The 23,465-nt window shown below is 36.7% G+C and overlaps 1 protein-coding gene across 27 annotated transcripts in view; it reads left to right on the top strand.

The window, feature by feature from the left end:
* SEC31A (SEC31 homolog A, COPII coat complex component) overlaps positions 1 to 23,465 on the top strand; it is a gene marked incomplete at its 5' end in the record, with an annotated part of 54,362 nt that overhangs the window by 11,990 nt on the left and 18,907 nt on the right. For 7 of the 27 annotated variants that reach the window (XM_079716895.1, XM_079716892.1, XM_079716887.1 and 4 more), the window contains 13 exons: positions 1,607 to 1,768; positions 1,970 to 2,122; positions 4,053 to 4,289; positions 5,960 to 6,034; positions 7,713 to 7,751; positions 8,249 to 8,326; positions 11,621 to 11,696; positions 12,133 to 12,311; positions 13,530 to 13,656; positions 14,606 to 14,751; positions 15,988 to 16,161; positions 18,052 to 18,228; positions 21,704 to 21,830. In XM_079716895.1, coding sequence (XP_079573021.1) covers positions 1,607 to 1,768; positions 1,970 to 2,122; positions 4,053 to 4,289; positions 5,960 to 6,034; positions 7,713 to 7,751; positions 8,249 to 8,326; positions 11,621 to 11,696; positions 12,133 to 12,311; positions 13,530 to 13,656; positions 14,606 to 14,751; positions 15,988 to 16,161; positions 18,052 to 18,228; positions 21,704 to 21,830 — 1,750 coding nt within the window. Of the gene's footprint in view, positions 1 to 1,606; positions 1,769 to 1,969; positions 2,123 to 4,052; positions 4,290 to 5,959; positions 6,035 to 7,712; positions 7,752 to 8,248; positions 8,327 to 11,620; positions 11,697 to 12,132; positions 12,312 to 13,529; positions 13,657 to 14,605; positions 14,752 to 15,987; positions 16,162 to 18,051; positions 18,229 to 20,923; positions 21,017 to 21,703; positions 21,831 to 23,465 lie in introns of all 27 variants that reach the window. The other 20 variants (XM_079716896.1, XM_079716889.1, XM_079716884.1 and 17 more) reach the window with 7 other exon arrangements.

Raw genomic sequence — 23,465 nt, 5'->3', positions numbered from 1 at the left:
AGTAAAAATAAGTATCTTTGATGGGTGTTTTTTTTGTTTTTAATTAATTAATATATGTATTTATTTATTTTTGGCTGCATTGAGTCTTTTTTGCTGCACGCAGGCTTTTCTCTAGTTGTGGCGAGCGGGGCTACTCTTCGATGTGGTGTGCGGGCTTCTCATTGCTGTGGCTTCTCTTGTTGCGGAGCACAGGCTCTAGGCATGCGGGCTCAGTAGTTGTGGCTTGCGGGCTCTAGACTGCAGGCTCAGTAGTTGTGGTGCACGGGCTTAGTTGCTCCGTGCTATGTGGGATCTTCCCAGACCAGGGCTGGAACCCGTGTCTCCTACATTGGCAGGCAGATTCTTAATCACTGCGCCACCAGGGAAGCCCTCTTCAATAGGTTTTAATCTGTAACATTAAAATTAAAGCAAGCACTTTTGTTATTTGATTTGTGGTTTAAAGTTTTCAGATGCAGTGATGTCTGTAAGAATATAGAAACACTAATTTTAGAGGAGACGAGAAAAAATAATAATTTTTGCTTCATAAGATTTGTAGACCAAATAATGAACGTGTTTCATTTTACACTGTGCTTTCCCAAGTGAGTTCAAAATTCATGGAAATTACTGTTCTTTTTCAACTATGTAATTTGATAAAATGATATTTTGCATATGCTTATTGTGTGTGCTTGGACTTTGAAGGAATAAACTTTTAATGCATGCTGCAACTAAAAATTCTAGTAGATTTTTATTCAAATGCAAATTAGGAATAGACAAGTGATTCAGGTATCAAGAAGCTAATAGTCTTATAAATCAGTTTAAGCATCAAAGAGGAGCAAGCTAAATGCCTTTTCACTTAATTTTGTTTTCTTATAAAATAGAACATTATTTTAAATGTCAAGGAAGCCAAAGTTAAGTAAATTTGATTTATTTCTTAAAGCCATAAAACCTGTGCTCCTAAGAGCATCAGTTACCATCACACTGAGTTAGCAACAATTATTACATTATTACATTGTAAAGTTAGTAAACAATTATTACATTATTTATTTATATCAGCCATTTTTAATAGTTTTTCTATATTCTTTTCCTTCTAAAGAAAACTGATAATGCCAAATTCTCTTTTGATTCTGCAGTAATAAGAATGATGTGTACATGTTTTCTCACTTGACAAGAAGCCACACTTCTTGGTGAAGTTTTCCTTCTCAAGAATTTTTTTTGAAATTTGATCTTCAAATAATCTAAACGTGGTTCTTTGGGTCTTGGCAGGCAAAGTCGGTTGGCTAGGACCCCACCGATCTTTTAGAGTTCAGCAAGTTGACCCTAATAGAGTATTCTGGTCTTTCGAGTGCATCCTCTAGTACCATTTCAGTAAAAACAGGAAAACCTCATTTTTTAAGATGTACTTATTCCAAATCTGGTCAAAATTTTGAGCAGCATTTCTTTTTTTTTTTAATCATAATGAACTTTTCTTGTACTTTAAAGAAATTTTTAAAATTGTTGTTTTTCCTGGCTGGATACTTTCTAAAAGTAAATGTTTAATAAAGTTGTACTTGTTGATCATATTAATTCAGGTGTTTTGGCTATAAAGTGGCTATACTTTTTTCTGACTTTTTTTTTTTTTGTGGTCTAGGTGTTATATGAACTTCCCACCAACACACAGTGGTGCTTTGATATTCAGTGGTGTCCCAGAAATCCTGCTGTCTTATCAGCTGCTTCCTTCGATGGGCGTATCAGTGTTTATTCTATCATGGGAGGGAGTGCAGATGGTTTAAGGCAGAAACAAGTTGACAAGGTAATAGGAAGTGTTAAGGTTTTTTATTATAACACCTGAAAAAAATCATCTTACTGTGTAATTATTTTGAAAATAAATTTACTGATCAATGATACCGATTAATTGGATAATTGTGATAAAAAATTTCTTGGATATGACTTGAAAACATGTAATATAGTCTTGCATAAGTTTCAAAAATCTGACTTTATTTTATTTTTTTAGCTTTCATCATCTTTTGGGAATCTTGATCCATTTGGCACAGGACAGCCCCTTCCCCCGTTACAAATTCCTCAGCAGACTGCTCAGCATCGTATAGTGTTGCCTCTGAAGAAGCCACCCAAGTGGGTCCGAAGACCTGTTGGGGCTTCCTTTTCAGTAGGTGGATTTGCTTTTATGGTCCATAAACACAAAGGACTTACAGTAAAGTGTTATTATAGGATCACTCAGATGGAAGAGGGATAAGTTTGAGATATGTTTGTGAGTTTTCATCACTCAGAAAGGTTTCTCGGGAAAAGTGAAACCTACTCCCTTTTTTTTTTCTTTTAAATTGTAATAAAATATACATAACAAAGTTTACAGTTTTAACCATTTTAAAACTTACAGTTCAGCAGTATTGAGTACATTCACCTTGTTGTGCAACCTTTGCACCATTCTCCCTACCCCACTTTATTAAACTTGTCTTCCTTCTCTATCTCCTTCCTTCATTCCTTCTTTTCTTTTTGAGAGGGTCTACATTCTAATTGTTACAAGGTCCACTGTGGTTGGACATCTAAACTATAGCCTCTAACCTAGCAGCACTTAGGACTGCACTAAAGCTGATATTTTGATTCTCCATCTCTCGTACTTAGTTCCAGACTCACGTGGGGAAGAAAGGAGTGTTATTTGTTGTCTTTATAATACTTCAGTATTAGTGAGTGGACATGCACTTTTCACTCCAAAGATAAATATATAGTGAACATCCTCTGCTTGTCAGGTACCACTTTAGGCACTGGAAACATACCTGTGAACTAGATAGAGTCTCTGTCCTCAAGTAGCTTATATTGGAGGGGCGGGAGGCTTTTCTGTACAGTTTGATTTTTCTTTTAAGCCTTGTCCATACATAATTTTATAATAATAAATGTTTTAATTACTTAGGGAAGGAAGGAACTAACTAGATGGATTGTTAGGATTCAGTAAGTAAAATGGAAAGTGATAAAAGCAAAGATTCAAAGGCAGGAGAGCAGATAGTGGAGAAGACCAGACAAGAGGGATGAGAGATTAATTAAATCCAAAAGTGACATAATCACAGGTCTATTATTTAGGAAGATGAGAGTACGTAGTATGGTTTGGAAGGGGAAAAGACAAGAGTAGATGTGCAGTCATACAGCAGTTCAGTGCAAAAAGAATTAGGCAGAAAAATAGCAATGTAAAAGGAAGAAATAAATCCAAGAGATTTCAGAAGAGGTCAATACCTAGACCTGAGGAATGAATTTGAGAGGCCAAAGGAAGTGTTCTGAGCCTGGTTAATAGGAGAATGACAGCAAACATGTACATGGGAGCCCCCCCATAGAGAAATGAGGACCCCAATGAGTGGTAAAACCTAAGTGCTTATATGCTAGGTTGAACAAAGAATGGCAGTTGTGGAACAGTAACTAAAATATGTAGAGACTGATGGAGATAATTTTTATTTAACAAGGTCTGTTTGTATAGAGTTCTCCCATCCTGGACTCCCATGTCTGGTGATAAGAATATATCTTTCCTCCTGGTGTAGGGAGAGCAGCTCTCACATGTGAGTTTCATCTCCTGCTTTCAGAAAGAAAAGAGGAGGTCAGGGTGCCTTTTTTGCTCCTGTTGTTTTTCAGTATTCTTCAGCTCAAAATAATCCTATGTCAAATGCATATTTTGTAGCAGCATAATCCACCACCTTTTAAAACTTGGAGCCTAGAGTAGAAAGGGAGGCAAATATGTACAGCTAATAGTTGAATCAAAAGAGAGAAATATATATATAATATACTGAGGGCATCTGGGATGGCAGAGGTGACATTTGCCCAGGCTTTGAAGAGGAGTAGCATTTAGTATGTGGAAGTTAGTAAAAGCAAGTAGGTGAGAAATTGTGGGGCACAGCAACTGGGACCTTTTATGTAGAAGGTGGGTAGTGTGAAGAGGAATAATAATTGAAGGCTGGGGTCAGATTGTGGAGTAGGGGAGTGTATCACCAATTGCATCCAGAGCCAGAGTTCTTTTCCTTTAGCCGGTTTACAGTCAGTACGTTTGAGAGCCACATCCTTGTCGTTGGAACTGATTTTGTTTACTTGTTCTGTTCTAGTTTGGAGGCAAACTGGTTACCTTTGTGAGTGTCAGAATACAGCCTCAGCAGGGAGCTGAGCAGCAGCTGCAGCAGCACCACGTGCGCATCAGTCAGGTCGTAACAGAAGAGGAATTCCTTAGCCGGTCAGCCCAACTTCAGCAGGTTGTGCAGTCACAAGGATTTGTCAGTTATTGTCAGAAGAAGACTGATGCTTCTCAGACTGAGTTTGAGAAAAATGTGTGGTCCTTTTTGAAGGTAAAGTTGGTGTTAAGCAATTTTATTTCATTATCTGCAAATTCAGCTATTTCCATCGTATTCTAAATCGGTCTTCCTGTTGAAGAAACAATCGAGAGAATGTGATTTGGGGATCTCCTGATGAAATTAAACCATATGGAGAGTACATGACCTAACACTTTATGTCAAGAGTTCTTCCTTCTCTGCTGTGAAAAGCCTAATATGAAATACTTTTTTAATAAGTAAAAAATAATATAATAGCTATTTTTTTTTTTTTTTTTTTTTTTTTTTGCGGTACGCGGGCCTCTCACTGTTGTGGCCTCTCCCGTTGCGGAGCACAGGCTCCGGACGCGCAGGCTCAGCGGCCATGGCTCACGGGCCCAGCTCTGCAGCATATGGGATCCTCCCGGACCGGGGCACGAACCCGTATCCCCTGCATCGGCAGGCGGACTCTCAACCACTGCGCCACCAGGGAGGCCCTATAATAGCTATTTTTAAGTGAGAGACATAACATTCAGCAGACCTATTTTAAAATTAGAACATAAAACTTAGTATAATAAAAACACAGAGTAGGGCTTCCCTGGTGGCGCAGTGGTTGAGAGTCCACCTGCCGATGCAGGGGACACGGGTTCGTGCCCCGGTCTGGGAGGATCCCACATGCCGCGGAGTGGCTGGGCCCGTGAGCCATGGCCGCTGAGCCTGCGCGTCCGGAGCCTGTGCTCCGCAAGGGGAGAGGCCACAACAGTGAGAGGCCCGCCTACCGCAAAAAAAAAAAAAAAAAAAAAAACACAGAGTATTTAATTTTTGTAGTAGGTCCAATTAAGGAAAATGGGGAAAGAGGGAATACGTATAGGGGAGAGAGGTTGGAGGCATTTCTCATTTCTTTTACTGAGTTGCATTTACGACAGTAGAATAAATAGAATTTTCCAGTTTGTCATTTTGTCTCCACGGGAATATCTATTTCTCAATTCTGAGTTTTCCAAAGAAAAGAAATCTTGAATGCAATAAGGTTAAATTTATTTTTATATTTTGTGAGTAAGAGTTTTAAGAAAGAGTTTTAGGACATCACATGTTTCACATGTGAGTTTTGCACTCATGTAACCTTTGGACATGACTTTGTTTTTACAAAAATTAGTTTAAAAGTAAGTTTTATTCAACCTGGGTAATTAATTACTAGTAGGCTTACTATTTTAAGAAATAACTTCTTGGGCTTCCCTCGTGGCGCAGTGGTTGAGAGTCTGCCTGCCAATGCAGGGGACACGGGTTCGAGCCCTGGTCTGGGAAGATCCCACATGCCACAGAGCAACTAGGCCCGTGAGCCATGGCTGCTGAGCCTGCGCGTCTGGAGCCTGTGCTCCGCAAGGGGCCGCGATAGTGAGAGGCCCGCGCACCGCGATGAAGAGTGGCCCCCGCTTGCCGCAACTAGAGAAAGCCCTCGCACAGAAATGAAGACCCAACACAGCCAAAAATAAATAAATTAATTGATTAATTAAAAAGCAAGTTTTTAAAAAAAAAGAAAAGAAATAACTTCTTTAAAAAAACTTCTTTGGATTCTCTTACAAACAACCTTCTGGTTGATATAGTAAACTTTAGGTAATTTTAATAATTCTGCTTGGAATTTGAGCAGTTAATTAAAAATTAGGCCTTTAAATGCAATTCTTTGTTTCAAGAATATGTCTTTTTTTTTAAAGGTAAACTTTGAGGATGATTCTCGTGGAAAATACCTTGAACTTCTAGGATATAGAAAAGAAGACCTAGGAAAGAAGGTAAACTTTTGGAAAAGTTTAAAGGCTGTGCTTACACAAATAAAATATTTATGTAGCATAGGTGTTTTTATTTTTTTAAAAGTTCTACACAAATTGTTTCAAATCATTCAGTAAACATTTAATAAGAATTTACGCTTGGTTGCCAAAGTTTTGCATACACGTTGTTAAAGGTGAAACTCCTCATTGTACCTGAGTTTAGAAGCTGTTAGAACCACCTTTAATTCAAACTCGATTTAAAGAGCTGTGTCAGGGAGAATTGGGCCTTGAAAGAAAAGAGGCTGTGAACCTCAAACACTGGGAATGACATTTAGTTTTTTAAGAGGAGGTGTAGCCAGCGGCCCTGGAGGAAAGAGAGAGGGAAACTTAAGAGATCACCCTGCATTCACTACAGCTTAAGTGATGAAAAAGAGGGTACTATTTTACACCCCCACTGTTTATGCCTTCAGCCCACAATTCCCAAACTGTTTATTAAGTCCAGCTCACAAGTAACTAGTAAATATTTTGGAACAAGGGTGTTTTATTGTACTAAACCTGAATAAACAAAAAGCCTAAGTGATTTGCTTAACATTTTAATGTAAAAAAAAAAAAGATTACTTTTTAAAAAAGGAGGTCATATTCCAGTTTTATAGTTTTCTTCTCACAGGGGCTTAATAATTATTCCACAATGTTAACATAAACAGCAGTTAAAACACTCTGACTTTGGAAACCTTGAAGGATATATTTAGGATTCTTTGTATAATTTGTATTAACCCTTTGTCATTCTTTGAAAATGACTGAAGTTTTTTATAGCATTGCAGAGTTATCGCATATGCGGAACAGGTTGGATACTGTGCACTCTGGGCAGTCAGTGCTGAGCACATTGAAGATTAGTGCCCCTTTGATGTCAGATAGACCTGGGCTCACATCACAGCTCCGCTGCTTACTGGTCATGTGTCTTTGCTCACTCCTTTAGATTTTTTATATTTAACTTTATTATTAGTCTAAACTTCGTGATCCTATAACTTCGTTTGCAAGAGATTAATATGAAAGTTTTACTGCAAACCTGATAGCAAAAAATGAAATAAAATTTGATTGTCAAAATACTTCTAGTAGCAGTTCTTTCCATAGTGAGCCTCTGAAGAAATATTTTTTTAATTATAGTTATTTTATTTAAAACAAAGTAGAGGGGCTTCCCTGGTGGCGTAGTAGTTGAGAGTCCGCCTGCCGATGCAGGGGACACGGGTTCGTGCCCCGGTGCGGGAAGATCCCACATGCCGCAGAGTGGCTGGGCCTGTGAGCCATGGCCGCTGAGCCTGTGCGTCCGGAGACTGTGTTCCGCAATGGGAGAGGCCACAACAGTGAGAGGCCCGCATACAGCAAAAATAAAAATAAAATAAAATAAATAAATAAAAAATAAAATAAAATAAAACAAAGTAGAAGAAAACATGCTTGTTTTGAGGTTAGTTTTACAGTTTGAATAGCAGAGTAAGATGACGTGTGAGCAATAAAATAGATCCATGTAACTGAAACTAGCACCATTGAGAATCAGTTCTGCAAAAATTTTATTCTTTTCTTAAGCATGCTACCCCTGATCTGAATTTTGGATTTTTGCCAATGAGAATGGAGTAAGAGGTGAACATTTGCTATATGCCTTGAAATAGAATTCCATTTGGTAGCTGAGTTGTTGTCTTTATTTCAGATTGCTTCGGCCTTGAAGAAAGTGGATGGACCTGATGTGGTAAGAGAAGGCCTTTAAAAATAGCTACCTTCTAAAATTTTGGTTTAGGTCATAAAGAAGAAAATATAATTTAGGAAATTTGTTTTATTGCTTTACAGTTTAAAAACAAATGCTTATTGTAGGCATTTTAATACATGAATAATTCTCATTTTAAAATAGCATAAGTTATAGCTAGTAGAGCTAGTTATAGCTAGTAGAAATTCCTATGTTTGAATTTCACAACAGAGGTAAAATGAAATCAGTGACTGCTCAGATACTTAAGGTTAAGCTCTTTGTTGCTGAGGGACGTTTGGCAGGAAAGAAGTGTTAGGTCTTAGCAGTAATGGCTCTCTGCTTTTCTTCTAATGATGTTCCTCAAATAAATTTACTTAGTGTTGCTTCTTATGATTAAACTAGCTCTGAATGTTGTTGGTTGGGTCTTTTGTCTTCCTTGTTCACTAATAACCTTTTAATGCTACATTCTTCAATTTCCTCTGTCATTGTTTTGTGTACCAAAGGCTCTTAAAGACTCTGACCAAGTAGCACAGAGTGATGGGGAGGAGAGTCCTGCTGCTGAAGAGCAGCTCTTGGGAGAGGTACTTATTTTTCTCATTTTTAAGTACATTGGGAAAATATGTGATATTTGTTCATCTCACATTGAAATATGGAAAATTTTCTTGACTACTTGTTCTAAAATAAAGCTGGAGTTTTCTTAGAGATGTTTAAGGTAGAAGTCTGTTTACTAATTTGATAGAAGTATCATCTCTAAAATTTTTAGTTCTCTGACCTAGCTTCTGGATTATTTGGTTTAAAATTAACAGCTGATGTGAGATTGACTTAGTTTGGTCAGATGCATATCAAGATGCCAAATTGAAAAGATACTTTATTCAGAAATCCACGTTGCATGGCATGTAAAGTTAATGTTTTTTTCTTGACACATTAATATTTACAACTCACTATCAGTGGCATAAGCTTCTGAATTAATCTTGAACTTTGAGTCCAAGTAAAGAATATTTCCCTAAATAATCTGATCGTCCTGATTCACTATAAATGCATCCTGAGTTGTAGTGACAATTTTTATAACTAGGTAAAAAGAGTCCTTGAACACAGAGTTGTATCATTAATTTTTTTCCTTTTAATTTTCTGAGTTTTTTTAAGCCACTAATATAGAATTCTATAATTTACTTTTCTTGCTTTCTAATTATATTTCATCTTAGAAAATTAATCAACAACTTCTTGTTTCTCATCTCATATTTGACTTTTTCATTGTTCTTTGTGATATGGGGATATTCTGATTATATAAAGTTGCTTATAACCTTTTAGTAAGTTATAATTCCTCAGTAAACAGACTATTACAAGATGATTATTAAAAATACTTTCCTTAGGGCTTCCCTGGTGGCGCAGTGGTTGAGAGTCCGCCTGCCGATGCAGGGGACACGGGTTCGTGCCCCGGTCTGGGAGGATCCCACATGCCGCGGAGCGGCTGGGCCTGTGACCCATGGCCGCTGAGCCTGCGCGTCCGGAGCCTGTGCTCCGCAACGGGAGAGGCCACAACAGTGAGAGGCCCGCATACCGCAAAAAAAATAAATAAATAAAAAAAAAATAAAATACTTTCCTTAGAAGTGGTTCTTCTAACATTTAACTCAGGAATACAGGATATGGGTAAAATCTTGCTGAAAATTTGAACTAATTTTGGGAATACATAGACAGAATTGTAGGATACATTAAAAAACATACTTTCATTTATATACAACTGGACTAACTATGTATTATCAAAGAGGGCCATTTGTAAATACACTTGTGAAGTAATAGGTAAATATATATTTAACAAAACAGTAGTCATCAATGTGTGCTTTCAGAATATTTGAAAAACTGTTGTTTAAGGTGGTAATATCTTCCCCTTTATCTTTTTTTTTGCGGTACACGGGCCTCTCACTGTTGTGGCCTCTCCCATTGCGGAGCACAGGCTCCGGATGCGCAGGCTTGGCGGCCATGGCCCATGGGCCCAGCCACTTCACGGCATGTGGGATCCTCCCGGACTGGGGCACGAACCCGTGTCCCCTGCATCGGCAGGCGGACTCCCAACCACTGCGCCACCAGGGAAGCCCTCCCCTTTATCTTGATGATGCTATTATTATGTAAAATAAAACATAGTAGCTTACACACTAAAGATAACCAGCACATAATAAGTTGTGCATTTTTTCACTTCATGTATATTTCAGAAGTCCATATATAAAAGTTTATTAGTTGCTTTTTGAAAGCAAATTTGAAAAATTGTTAGATTTTTTTGGTAAGTTTGTTAGTGAATATAATCAGATCAGTATCTGATTTATTCCTCAGTATGAATAACAAGTTTTACAATTTTTTAATTTCAGTTTTTAAATTCTAAAATGCTTCTCTTTTGTTGGGGAGAGAATTAAGGTTATAGTTATTCTCCTATAATAGTCAGTATTAACTAATTAAGCATTATTAACAGGTGATGCTCTGCTGTGCTCTACACTAAAATTATCCAATTCAGGGCTTCCCTGGTGGCGCAGTGGTTGAGAGTCTGCCTGCCGATGCAGGGGACACGGGTTCGTGCCCTGGTCTGGGAGGATCCCACATGCTGCGGAGCGGCTAGGCCCATGAGCCATGGCTGCTGGGCCTGCGCGTCCAGAGTTGCTCCGCAACGGGAGAGGCCACAACAGTGAGAGGCCTGCGTACCGCAAAAAAAATAAAATAAAGTAAAATAAAATAATCCAATTCAAAAATGCTCCTGACTTTGAATTCTAGGCACTAACATTCAGATGTGTAGGTAACACGAGCACAGAAGATAGATATTTTATCTCATGTAAGACAGATGTGTTTTTTTCTTTTAATTTCTCTATAATCTCTGATACATTTTATTTTTTGTCTTCTTTTGAATTTTTATGCCTAGAAGAGAAAGCATTTAAAGTATTTGCCAGCAGTATGCCTCCATTATATTTCTTTTCTTCTAAAGAAAGAAAATATTGAATTTATTTTTACTCAGTCTTACAAGTGGTTTCAGAAATTTATAACAGAACTGTATATATTTTTACCAGATCAACCTGCTGTTCCAGGTGTGACTAATTTAAGAGAACACAAAATCTCTAATTGAATTTCAGTATATTTATAAATAATCTGTTTATATTGCATTTATATAAGGACGCCAGGTGGTTTTCTTTTTTCACGACTGAGTCAGTTAAAACCGAAAGACTCTTATAACTATACCTATTAGAATTTTTAGATGTGTTGAAGCAAGGTTGTTTTAAGATCTAAGTTAGAAAAATGTAAAAAAAAAAAAAGATCTAAATATAGTATAATTTAAAACATCTTGTGGGACTTCCCTGGTGGTCCAGTGGCTAAGACTCTGTGCTCCCAATGCAGGGGGCCTGGGTTCAATCCCTGGTCAGGGAACTAGATCCCACATGCTGCAACTAAGAGTTCGCATGCTTCAACTAAAGATCCCGCACGCAGTAACGAAGATCCTGTGAGCTGCAACTAAGACCTGGTGCAGCCAAATAAATAAACAAATATTTAAAAATAAATAAATAAAACATTTTGTGTGTTTCAAGCTACTGTTAGTTGAGGTATCTAAGAAAACAAAAATTCTTCAGCTTCAGTATCTTCTGAGCTCCCAATATGGATATGTACACTTAAGTTTGTTTAACATTATTTCTGACGACTTTGGATTTTATTTATGATTGTATAATGAGAGTTAATACTTAAGGAAGTCATAGTTCTTAGTTTAAACTTGGATCTGAGAAATTTTCTGGGATAACTTGGCATGTCATCTAGTCAGTAAGTGAATAATCATATTTAAATTTTGTTTTGCTGGTAAATTATTCCAGTTTCATCTGGCTAAATTGCTGCCCTTTTCATCTCCTTAGTGCATTAAAGAGGAAAAACAAGAATCTGAATTTCTACCATCAGCTGGAGGAACATTTAACATCTCCATCAGTGGGGGTAAGAATCTGTTGGTTTTGATTTCTAATTTCTTTTAACCATTTGAAAGCAAATAGTCCCTGAGTTTAGGTTAGAAACGTTTTGTCACAGGTGGTAGAGGGTTGAAAAGAACTCAGTTATCATTTAGTACATGTAATCACTACCTTAAAAATGATGATATGATCTGAAACCTATGTGATAGAAACTGTAAATGATCTTTATTATTACATTTTAGGCAATCTGGAAAATATGTTATTCTACCTGATTTTACTTATATGTATCTCAGTATATTTCCATAGATATCAACAGTTTGTGTTAGAAATTAATCCACCAGTAATATTCAGAAATCAGCATTGTGTTCTCCATTGTGTGTGTATGTAAAAATTCATAGGTGTAGTGTTTTTTTCTTGTAACAAAAAACTTTATTTAACTTGGGTGTGTTATTTCTTTATTGCAGATATTGATGGTTTAATTACTCAGGCTTTGCTGACGGGTAACTTTGAGAGTGCTGTTGACCTTTGTTTACATGATAACCGCATGGCTGATGCCATTATATTGGCCATAGCAGGTGGACAAGAACTCTTGGCTCGAACCCAGAAAAAGTACTTTGCAAAATCCCAAAGCAAAATTACCAGGGTATGTTATTTTAAAAATAAACAAACAGCAGCATTTGTTTATAAAAGCAAAGCACTCTTATTATAGATAATTGAGATTCAGAAAACAGTAAAGAACAAAAAATCCCACCCATAATTCCTTGACCCAGAAATAGTTATTGTTGATAGCTTGGCACGGTTATCCCAGTTTTTGTTGTTTACATATATAATATTTTAAATGAAAAATACTTTTGATATTTTTATTGTAGAAAAGTTAGAACATAGAAAATGTTAAAAATAATAATTTTAATACCCCCTAATTCTTCCATCAGATTGGTACATATCCTTTTGTATCTCTTTCTATGTATTTGTAGAATTTTTAAAAACAGAATCAATTATACAGGTATATATGTGTGTGGTTTTATGTATAAACATTGTCACTAACATTGTAATCATTTTCCCGTATCATTTAAAAATTCTTACAAAAATTTTTTAATTGCTCTATAATATTCTATAGCAGGGATTTATTATTTCCCTTATTTGGGGATGCTTAGGTAGTTTCTAATATTTTCCTAATGTAGTTAAGATAGCAGTAAACATCCTTGTTGTGCCTAAAGATTTGTGTGAATTTCTAATTGTTTAATGAGGCTGTAGTCCTAGGAACGGAATTTCTGGTGCAGAGGGTCTGTACATTTTTAAGCCCCTGCTTGATGATATTAAATTTCTTTCCATGAAAGTTGTCCCAGTGTTCAGTCCCAGCAGCTTTGGTTGCTGTCAGTGTCCCCAGCCTTGTCTTGTGTCACTCCCTCCCCTGTTATCTTTTAGCCACACTGGCTGCCTTTCAGTTCCTTACACACTCCATGTGCCTTTCTCTCCCAGGACTTTGCCCCTGGTGTTCCGTTGGTCGGCAGTGTTTCTTCCTTCTCGATGAAATTAATTCTGACTTCATATCTTAAATGTCTATACGCTCAGAAAGCTTTTCCTGATCCATCAGACTAAGTCATGTCCTCCTGTTAAATGTTTTGGTAACACTCTATAGTTCTCCTTCTCAGCATTTTATAAAACATGTTAGTGTGATTTTGTTGTTGTTGAGGAAAATATCTTTTATGTCAGTTGGTTTAAGGATATACTTCGCTTTGCTGCTACTTTATTTTTCATGAAATACTGTGAGTAGTAGTTTTGAAAGACTGATTGATTAGCCAGAGTTAATTTTTATCAATATACCAAAAGCTTTTAATTCTCCTTTTGTTTCTTTCCTAAGCTAATTACTGCAGTAGTGATGAAGAACTGGAAAGAGATTGTCGAGTCTTGTGATCTTAAAAATTGGAGAGAGGCTTTAGCTGCAGTATTGACTTATGCTAAACCAGATGAATTTTCTGCCCTTTGTGGTAAGATGAGCTTTATATTTATATTATGTATATGACGTGGTATATTGTAAATAAAATTAATGGAAGATTTTATTTAGAAATTTTTATAAACCTACTAATAACAGATAAGAAAATGAAGTTCTCATTTGAATGCTTTTCTCAGTTATTATTAACTACGTTGCTTCTGCATACCTACTAGTCATTTTTAAAAATAATATTATTTAATGATTTTGGTTTCAGACAGACCAAACTGAGACTCTTGCTTCTGCCACTAACTAGCTATATGACCTAGGAAAAATTAATTTCTAAGTCTTAGTCTATTCATATGTAAATGGCACATAATCAGCTCTCACTTAATAAATGTTAGCTTGATAAAATTAATAATTATAACATTTGAGTAGAAATTACCATTAAAGGCCATGACTGAACTAATGACTAAGGAATAGTATTCATTATATGTAAGAACAGAAGCTTTAGGCTGCTAGTATAAAAATGAACAACCTTGACAGTTTTATGAGAATGTAAAACTTACAAGATATTAACTTTCTACCATAAATAATTTAGAGTAGTCTACCTATCATTGATGTTTATTCCAAATGTGCCATATTTTAGTCCACTGCTTACAAAAGCACCTGACATGATGAAATGCAGTTAAATGTTCATTAGGATTTTTCTGTTCAAACATTTTTCCCACTTTTAATTTTTTCTAATATAATAAATATAAATCCATTCTACAGCTAGGTACAGAATCTTGTGAAATTGTTTATTATATAAAATTTGCCACTCATTTTCCACTCATTTAACAAATAAATATTTACTGAACATTTACATGACAGTGATTTTATTTCTGCCTGCTACTCATTGGTTATGAAGTGTGATCCATACCTCTGAAAATATTATTGGGCTGCTCATGACCTCATACACAGATTGCCTTGTATATAATCTTATTTGTTTTCCTCTTGATCTATAGATCTTTTGGGAACCAGGCTTGAAAGTGAAGGTGATAGCCTCCTGCAGACTCAGGCATGTCTCTGCTATATTTGTGCAGGGAATGTAGAGAAACTAGTTGCATGTTGGACTAAAGCTCAAGATGGAAGCAGTCCTTTGTCCCTTCAGGTTAGTATCTTTGAAACAAAAGGTGCTTCCTTTCTAGTAGTACTGTCTTTCACCCTATTTATATTCTAGAGATTGATTTGTTCCAGAAGTTCATTGCTTTCACCCTACTTAATTATGTTTTAGAAGGTCTTTTGCTGGATAATTATGTGTATTTATTGCTATATTTGGAGAGGCAGAGTTTGAGATGATGAGATGGTAAAATAGGAATGCAACTGTGTGTGAGAACCAAGTTGTGATATGGTAGTTACTGAGGGAAGTAGGTGGCAAGAGCATGAAAACAGCCATAGAGTTTACCTCTTTTCCTCCTGCTCCTTTCTCTGCCTCCAGTGATCCTGTGTGCCTTGGGCAAAGAAACGGTGTGAGGTAAGGAATGGGAGGGGTCCCCAGTACCAATGGGCAGTCTTCATGGTTCAGGGAAAATGAAAGTAAGAGGTAAATGGGATCCCGTGTAGCACTAATACATGGGCAAGAGAGGAAGTGAAAAACGTGGGGACTATTCTCTGGTGCTGAGTAACTATATATTTAGATTTTTTTATTCCTAAGCATTTAGTCAGCAGAGTCTCAAGGAACTTCAGTCTAATGTTTCTTTTTGTCTCTGCAGAGATTTTCTCAGTATGGTTGTTGCTTTAAAGATCACTATTGAAACCGAAAGTCTTGTAGGAATCAAGGTTTTTCCTTCTAAGTGCTTCTGAGAGAAAACACACTTGTTTTCACACTTCTGGATTGGTGTACTTATAAAGGGCAGATGGGCATAGCTCTCTAGTGTTGAAAGAATAGGTATTGAAGAGCATTATGAGAAACTTCAGGTTGAAATGCTAAGCCTGTTTGGAGGCTTAGTAGTACTATTTTTATAGTATACATAGTATAATATTATAATATTTCCTTTTATACATGCTGGAACCCAGTTTCTGCCTTCAGACATCAGCCTGTCACTTTCACTTTGGATATTTGCCTGTTTTAGCTCAGGAGACAAGTCTCTGGCAATTTAAGGATGTATGGGAGAAGATGGTAACCTATGCCTTAACCATGAGTAGGAGACCTTCCTCCTCGCTTTTTCAGTTACCTAAATGGTGGTCAACTCTTGCAGACCTTCTTAATATTGGTGATAATAAGTACCATACTTTTGGTAGGCTTTGGAAATCTTAGTAACTCCTTATCTTTTCCTGCTTCCTCTCAGTACACATCTTGGTATCATTGTCTGTTTCTCCTTCACCCTCCTTTCTTTTTCTCATTTAGGATCTGATTGAGAAAGTTGTCATCCTGCGAAAAGCTGTACAACTCACCCAAGCCATGGACACTAATACTGTAGGAGTTCTTTTGGCTGAGAAGATGAGTCAGTATGCCAATTTGTTGGCAGCCCAGGGCAGTATTGCTGCAGCCCTGGCTTTTCTTCCTGATAACACCAACCAGGTAATTAGAACTGGCCATTTTTCTTCTTCGAATGTGTGAGTAAGGTGAGTTCAGTAGATAGCACTCAGTATGAAACAAATGTACTAGTAGGTGGAATGATTTGGAGCAGTTGAATTTCTGTCACCTAATAGGTGAATATTATTGACACGTCTTCAAGGGTAATTTCAGGTGTATTCAAGTACTCAAGGCAGAGAGAACTACATCACATTCCTAATTTAGTGTCCTTATTTGGTGTGCAATAAAACTTGGGCTTTTTCATGATACTTGTTTCAATTCAATAAGTGACTGAATATGTAGTGATGAATAGGATTGCCAAGATCCTTTCCCTGAGGGAGTTTCCAAACTCAAAATGACAGCAGAAGTATACATGGGATTCCAAAGTGATAAGGACAATGATAGAGGTAGTGGGAGCACAGAAGAGGGAAATCTAAACCCAATAGAACAGCATGGGTGGAAGCTGGGGTGAGGAGTGAGGATGATTTTCCATAAGTAGGATATTTCTATCTGCATTGTGTATCTGCTAGAGCTTAATTCGGAGCCTTTTCTTATTTCTATACTTTTTGTTCTAAACTTTATTCTGTTTTTGATGAAATTTTTTAGTTAATTGTTTTCAGTATTTTGTCTGTTCTAGGGAATTGTCAATAAATTTCATTGAGTAATTTCATTGAGTGAAAATACTTATATCTGTGTTCCAGGACTGTGGAGGTATGACTCTCTAGTTGGTTTTGTATACACTTACATGTAGGATCCAGCTCACGTCTTTCTGAATTGTTAATGAGAATATTAAGTAGAATAGAAACAAAGTCTTTATCTTTATAATGACTTTGGTATAATAGTTTTATAGGATTTTTTACTTAATAAGTTCTTATTATTATTATATTGAAGTATAAGACCCTTTATTTTAAGACTAACTTACTCTAAGACCTTTAGACCTTCTAGCCTGAGAATTAAACTCTTTATTTTTAATACTGTTTATAATCACATACATTTTCTATACATTATTCTTCATGCTTTTCTTTGGACTTTTAAAGAACATTCTTTATGCAAAACTTGTAATTTTGACATTACTTCCGCCTATATATCTCAGTATACTCTTAGTATTTTCTGGGGAATATTTCCTGAGACTTTGTAATATCATTATAGTATATAGTTCCCCTCCATAAAAGGCAGGTTTACCTAAGTACGCCTACAAAATTTAAATGATGTGTTTAAACCTTTAATGAATTTATAGAAATGTATAATTTTTATAGATATTAAATGAATTCTTGCTGAAACATTTTAACACATTGCTTTTTTGTTGTTGTTTGTTAATAACTAGAACATGTATATGGTAAACTCATACTTACTATAGATCTATATAATTATAGATCTGTGTGAGCTACCCTGAGTTTGACATCATAACTCTTTTATTTCAAGCATCTCTTTTTTTATTAATTTTCATGTCTTTCATAGATCACCATTTTCTTCCATCACCATCTTTAGCAGTTGATTCTCTTTTGGAGCCTTTTTTCCCTGCAGAGAAACAAAGTTGTATTTTTTCAGCTGCTTTTGTGATTTGTGAGCATTATTCAACTGCAAGAGAAACAGCAAAAGAGCAGTGATGATAAGTGACATTGATCTTGCCTACTACCATGTGGTAGGCATAATTCAAATCCCTGCCTCAGTTAAATTACAAGTTACACTGTATATAATGGACCTTTGGTGTCAGTCTTGAGTATTAGAAACCATGATGTCAGACCCTAATGTGCCAGGGTTTATTGCATAATACACAGCATACGAACAAAAATCATATGAATGATCAAGCTTACTTTAAGAAGATCAACATGCTTTCATATATAGTTGGGTGAACTCTTAACAATTTGCTTTGCTTTCTTCCATTGCTTCTTATAGCCAAATATTGTGCAGCTTCGTGACAGACTTTGTAGAGCACAAGGAAATCCAGCACCAGGACAACAGGAGTCACCTAAAATTCCTTATGAGAGGCAGCAGCTGCCCAAGGGCAGGCCTGGACCAGTTGCTGGCCACGCACAGATGCCAAGAGTTCCAGCTCAACAATATTATCCCCATGTGAGTGATATGGTCCAGATTAAGTAGGAACATTTATATATTTCAAATTGGTGGTTTTAGCTTCTTGAGTAAAAGACCAGTGATAAAACTAGGCAACGTATTATTTTAATGGTTATAGTTTTTCTGTTCTTGAAAGTAGCACTTATGATGTTTTTAAAATTTATCCCTTTAAGCTAGTCAAATAATTTACAAACTAGGTAAAATTAAGCTCTCTGGGGAGATATCTTCTTATTTCTCCATCACTCAAACTTAAATTACACATGTACATCTGTTCTTGAAATTTTTACAATTTGATTCATCTAACAAACTGAGTAAAGTAGTGGGAACAATTTTGTGGGTAATTTGGTCAATTTTTTAAAACGTTTTTAGAAAATAGTCTCTTTTTAAGTATTATTTTCTGAGTCATTAGTGTGATTTTACTATGTCTTCTGTATCCAGAATACAAACATTTTTTTGGACAACTTTATATTAGAGAAAAGTTGAGTGACCAAAGGTATATGAAGTTGTAGGTCATGGGGAATGTAAAGATGATTAAATAATTTTTATTAATTAACTAATTTATTTATTAAATTTAAATTGCCAAATGGTTAGTGGCATAAAATGTGACCTCTTATTGTCTTTTACTATTTCATGTAGAAACTTATATTTCCAGACCAGCAGATAACCTTCATGTTCTTAAATAAAAAGTATATTTTCGTAAGTAATAAATGGTCTTGATTGATAACAAAGTTAGTAGGTACTCTGCCCATTTTATTTATTTATTTATTTTTGAGATGAAACCACCTCAATGGCAGTCTCTCCTTTTTATTTATTTATTTATTTTAAAATTTTATTTATTTATTTATTTTTGGCTGCGTTGGGTCTTTGCCGCTGCGTGCAGGCTCTCTCCAGTTGCAGCGAGCGGGGGCCATTCCTCGCTGTGGTGCCTGGGCTTCTCACTGTGGTGGCCTCTCCCAACGTGGAGCAGGGGCTCCAGGCACGCGGGCTCAGCAGCCGTGGCACACAAGCTCAGCCACTCCACGGCACTCAGGATCCTTCCGGACCAGGGCTTGAACCCGTGTCCCCTGCACTGGCAGGCGGATTCCCAACCACTGCGCCACCAGGGAAGTCCCTCTGCCCATTTTAAAATAGAACAAATTGCTGATAGAATTGATGGGGTCATTTTTATATTTTGTAGCAAAAGTCAGCATAAAACCATGAAAAACTAAAAAAAAAAATTCATGCTCTTTTGTCTATTATGCTTTTGATTGCTACTTAATCAGGATAGATTACATTTAAATATAATTATAACTGTACTACTCTCTGCTTTGTTTTTTCGTTCATTTGACAAATATGAATTTAAGGGCCTGTCTTTATTCTCCCTGTTGAGGGTATATTGGTAAACAAAACTAAATTCCCCACTCTTGTTGCTAGACTTAGAAAGTCTATGACATGGATAGGGCAAATCAGGTGATGGCTGGGAAACTGAGAGGTGGAGAAGTCTAGCGACTAACCAGAGTTTTAAGACATAGAGCTTGAATTTGTCAGCATGGCTAGTTAATGGTTAACAGGATTGGAACTCCTAAGCTAAGCACCTTGAGTTTGACCTCGCTGTGTCAGGGCACTGAAGTAAGGTGTTCTCTACATTGGGAGAAGAGAATATTTACTCCTTATGTCCTTGGGTTTAATCTTTCTGGGAAAATGTAAAAACCTTGAAAGACTTTTATTATACTGTGACTTAGCAGTCTCATACTTTAAGAAAAGGAAAACAAATTCAGTCATAAATTACACAGTGATTTTCTTGATTAAAGCTTATGATATGTTGAATGAGGACAGTGGCTTGTGGTTTTAAAGGCATGCTTATAGGCAGGAGTAAAGGGATTTCTGAAAGGGAAGCCAACTGAGTAGGAATTCTCCTCCTACTACAACCAGCACATCTTTGCTGTTAATTGTTTATATGATAGAGTTTCTTCTACAAAGATTTACTTGACAAAAAATATCCTGATGGCTTAAAAAATTTTTTTTGAAAACCTCTGGACTCCAGGGTAAGCAACATGGTGTAGTGTAGCAAACACTGGCCTGGGAATCAGGAGACCTAGAATCAGTCCTAGCTCCATCATCAACAAGTTGTATGGACTTCAGCCAGCCCCTTCATTTCTCTGGGCCTTGATTTTCTCAGTGGTAAAGGGTGGGGATTAGATTGGATGATCTTTAATATGCTCTGATTGTATGATTCTAAGCCTCATACGGAACTAACATAATTTTTGTGGCTCTAATGAAATCAGGAAAAGGGAGCTTATAGCAATATGTTTACACATCTAATAGTAGCATGAATACAATTAGTGCTTCAAAAATCACTTTTTCACTCAATTACCTTTTTTTTTTTTCCGGAATGTCTTCTTTCCTTCCCTACTTACAGAACTTACCTTTTCCCACTTACTCTTGACACTTGAATGGCATTGTTCTTTCTGCTTTGATTTAGTTTTCATATTGATTTTTCTACTACCTCCCTTCCTCTGTTCTTTTATGAAAGGTGTTTTTTTCTTTTGGAATCCCAGCTACCTTGAAAGCAATTGCCTGGCTAATGTATGCTATCTTGCTGCTCTTATTTTTTGCTTTGCATCTGGCCATTAATGCCTGTTGGGTTTTTTTTTTTTCTTCTTTTAACATTTTCATGTTTTATGTTCTGTGATTGGTATTTCTTTGTTCAATTCAGGTTAGAATTGCCCCCACTGTCACTACCTGGAGTAACAAAACTCCTACCGCCCTTCCCAGCCATCCACCTGCAGCCTCTCCCTCTGATACACAGGTATATCCTTCATTATTCCTCTTTGAGCAGAATTCTGCTCACCTAAATATATAGTTATATATTCTCTACCCACCTCCCTTAAGTTCCCCTCCCCCCATCTGTCTATCTGCTTATTGCATTTTAGTGCTTTTAGGATGCAAGAAGCAGTTTTTAGCACAATTAATTTATTTTCTTATTACTCTCCTCTTCTTTTGCAGTTCTAAATTGACTTGAACTAGAAAAACATCAACCAAGGTTCATCAGTGGTTTAAATCTGATTTCACTGAATATTTTTTCCTTTCTTCTTCTTCCTCCTCCTCTTCTTCTTCTTTTTTTTTAACATCGTAGAGAAGATAATATCTCCTTGTGGCATTTATACCTAATATTTCTGAAGCATTAGTCGTGGATGGACTTCAGTAGAGATGGAAAATCCTAGTGACTTACTATAAATATCATAGACCCTATTTTATGAGGCTGTTAGCATCTCTTGCCATTCATTGCTATTATTACTTGGGACCTGTCTAATCTTTAAATCACACAAAATGTGTTGCTCAGAAAATGTGTCTTGAAGAAGATAGTATGCACGAAATGCAATTTTTTTACACAAAGTTTTTTTTTTTTAATTCCATTTCAAATATTATAAATCCATCTGGTAAGATTCTTGGTTCCAAATGTAATCCTCCTTTTTACCATATTCTCATTTCCTAGGGAGAAAATCCTCCACCTCCAGGCTTCCTAATGCATGGGAATGTTAATCCAAATGTTGCCACAGCTCAGCTTCCCACATCTCCCGGTCATATGCACACCCAGGTACCACCTTATCCACAGCCACAGCGTAAGTAGTGTGACCCTGAAGTCCTGTCACAGCAGCATGTCTTATCTAGTGTAGTAACTGTTTACTTTGAAGCTCCAAAGCCATGATCAAATCAGTTTTAATAAGTAAAGAAAGAACCATTCTGTGTGGACTTGAGTCCTTGCTATAGTGAAGCATGGTTTCCCTGGGAGGCATCCTGAATCAACATGCTAGGAAACAGCTCCTGTGTCAGTCCATTCAGAACAAGTTGGCTCTTATTCCTGAGCCTGTTAAAGAGAGTCAGTTGTCCCATGATTTTGGTATAAAAAGATAGAATTTTAGAAATTATTTGGTACATATTCTTTTCCTTTAGGCAAGATGATGCAAACCATTTTTGGAAAATTGGTTCCAAGGGACATTTGTTGTCGTCTTCCATTTATTTAATTTTTTTAGGAAACAGACTATTTTTTAGAGCAGTTTTAGGCTCACAGCAAATTGAGTGGAAAGTACAGGAAGCCTCGGTATACCTCCTGCCTCCGTGCACAGCCTCCCTACCACAGACATCGTGCACCACGGTGGTCCATTTGTTACAGTCAGTGAGCCTACACTGACTCACCAGTTTCGCTCGGAGTAGTTTATCTTAGGCTTCCCTCTTGGTGTCAGACACTCTGTGAATTTTGACAAATGTATAATAATGACCTTTCCCCTATTGGCTTTCATTTTTTTAAGAAACTATTTACACTTGCAAAGTAAAACATCACCTCTATTTTAAAATTTAAAATAAGCAAAAATGCAAATCTCAGAGTGGACAATTATATGACTGAACAACTACTATAAAACAAGAGGATGTTACCTAGCAAGAACTAATCTTAATGAGCGTGTTCTGTGCTCATAAGATGGGTGTTCTTACTTACCATGAGTACAAATTTGATACAGCTTTTCACTCAGTGCTCAGCGTGAAAGTGCTGTCTTCAGAGTAGAATGAGCACAGTTCTGTTATATTCCCTCTGCAGAGGTTCATATTCTGCCCATGGTCACACAAAAGGTAATGGTATCTGGGTTCAGGTCTTTGCATTAAAACATTAGTTGGCTGTCTGCTTACTAACCAACTTTGTGCAGTGTAAGAAATATATTAATTGTCAGGGATCATACAGAGTTGCTTATTAATCTGGAACTGTGCTCAAATCCAGAATTTGAGTAGCTGATGATTTTACTAGATGTTGGAGAAGGTATCTGATTCATAACAATAGTGCTCACCCTACAGTTGTTATGGTGGAAGAGGTCTTGAGCTGCCTCCAAGCTCCCTTAACTTTTACTGTAAAGGGGACTGCTTTGGATGTGTAATTACTGCATGGCTCCATCTGATGGCTAGTAAGTGTCACTGCAGTCTTCACAGGAACAGGACGTCTCAGAAAAGGGTCAGTCTTCTGGTTCTTGGGTCTGATGACTCAAAGATTTTCATAGCCAGCAGCAGTCTGGAGATGGCAGGGTTCAAAGACTGGATCCAGTGACTTTTGGTATAGTTAGGGCATCCAGACTATCAAAAGCATAACGTGTTTTAAGTGGGTAATGTTTGGTTGTAGCTTATTATTAGAAGAATTGAAAATAATTTCCATAGAATGAGATAACTTTGGTTTTCTGTTGCTGTCTGAATAAATTTGTAACTGATTAAAATTT

Source organism: Hyperoodon ampullatus (genome assembly GCF_949752795.1).
Source record: "Hyperoodon ampullatus genome assembly, chromosome: 1".
Classification (NCBI taxonomy): domain Eukaryota; kingdom Metazoa; phylum Chordata; class Mammalia; order Artiodactyla; family Ziphiidae; genus Hyperoodon; species Hyperoodon ampullatus.
The sequence above is the reverse complement of the archived record's forward strand: the minus strand, read 5'-3'. Positions and strand labels throughout refer to the sequence as shown.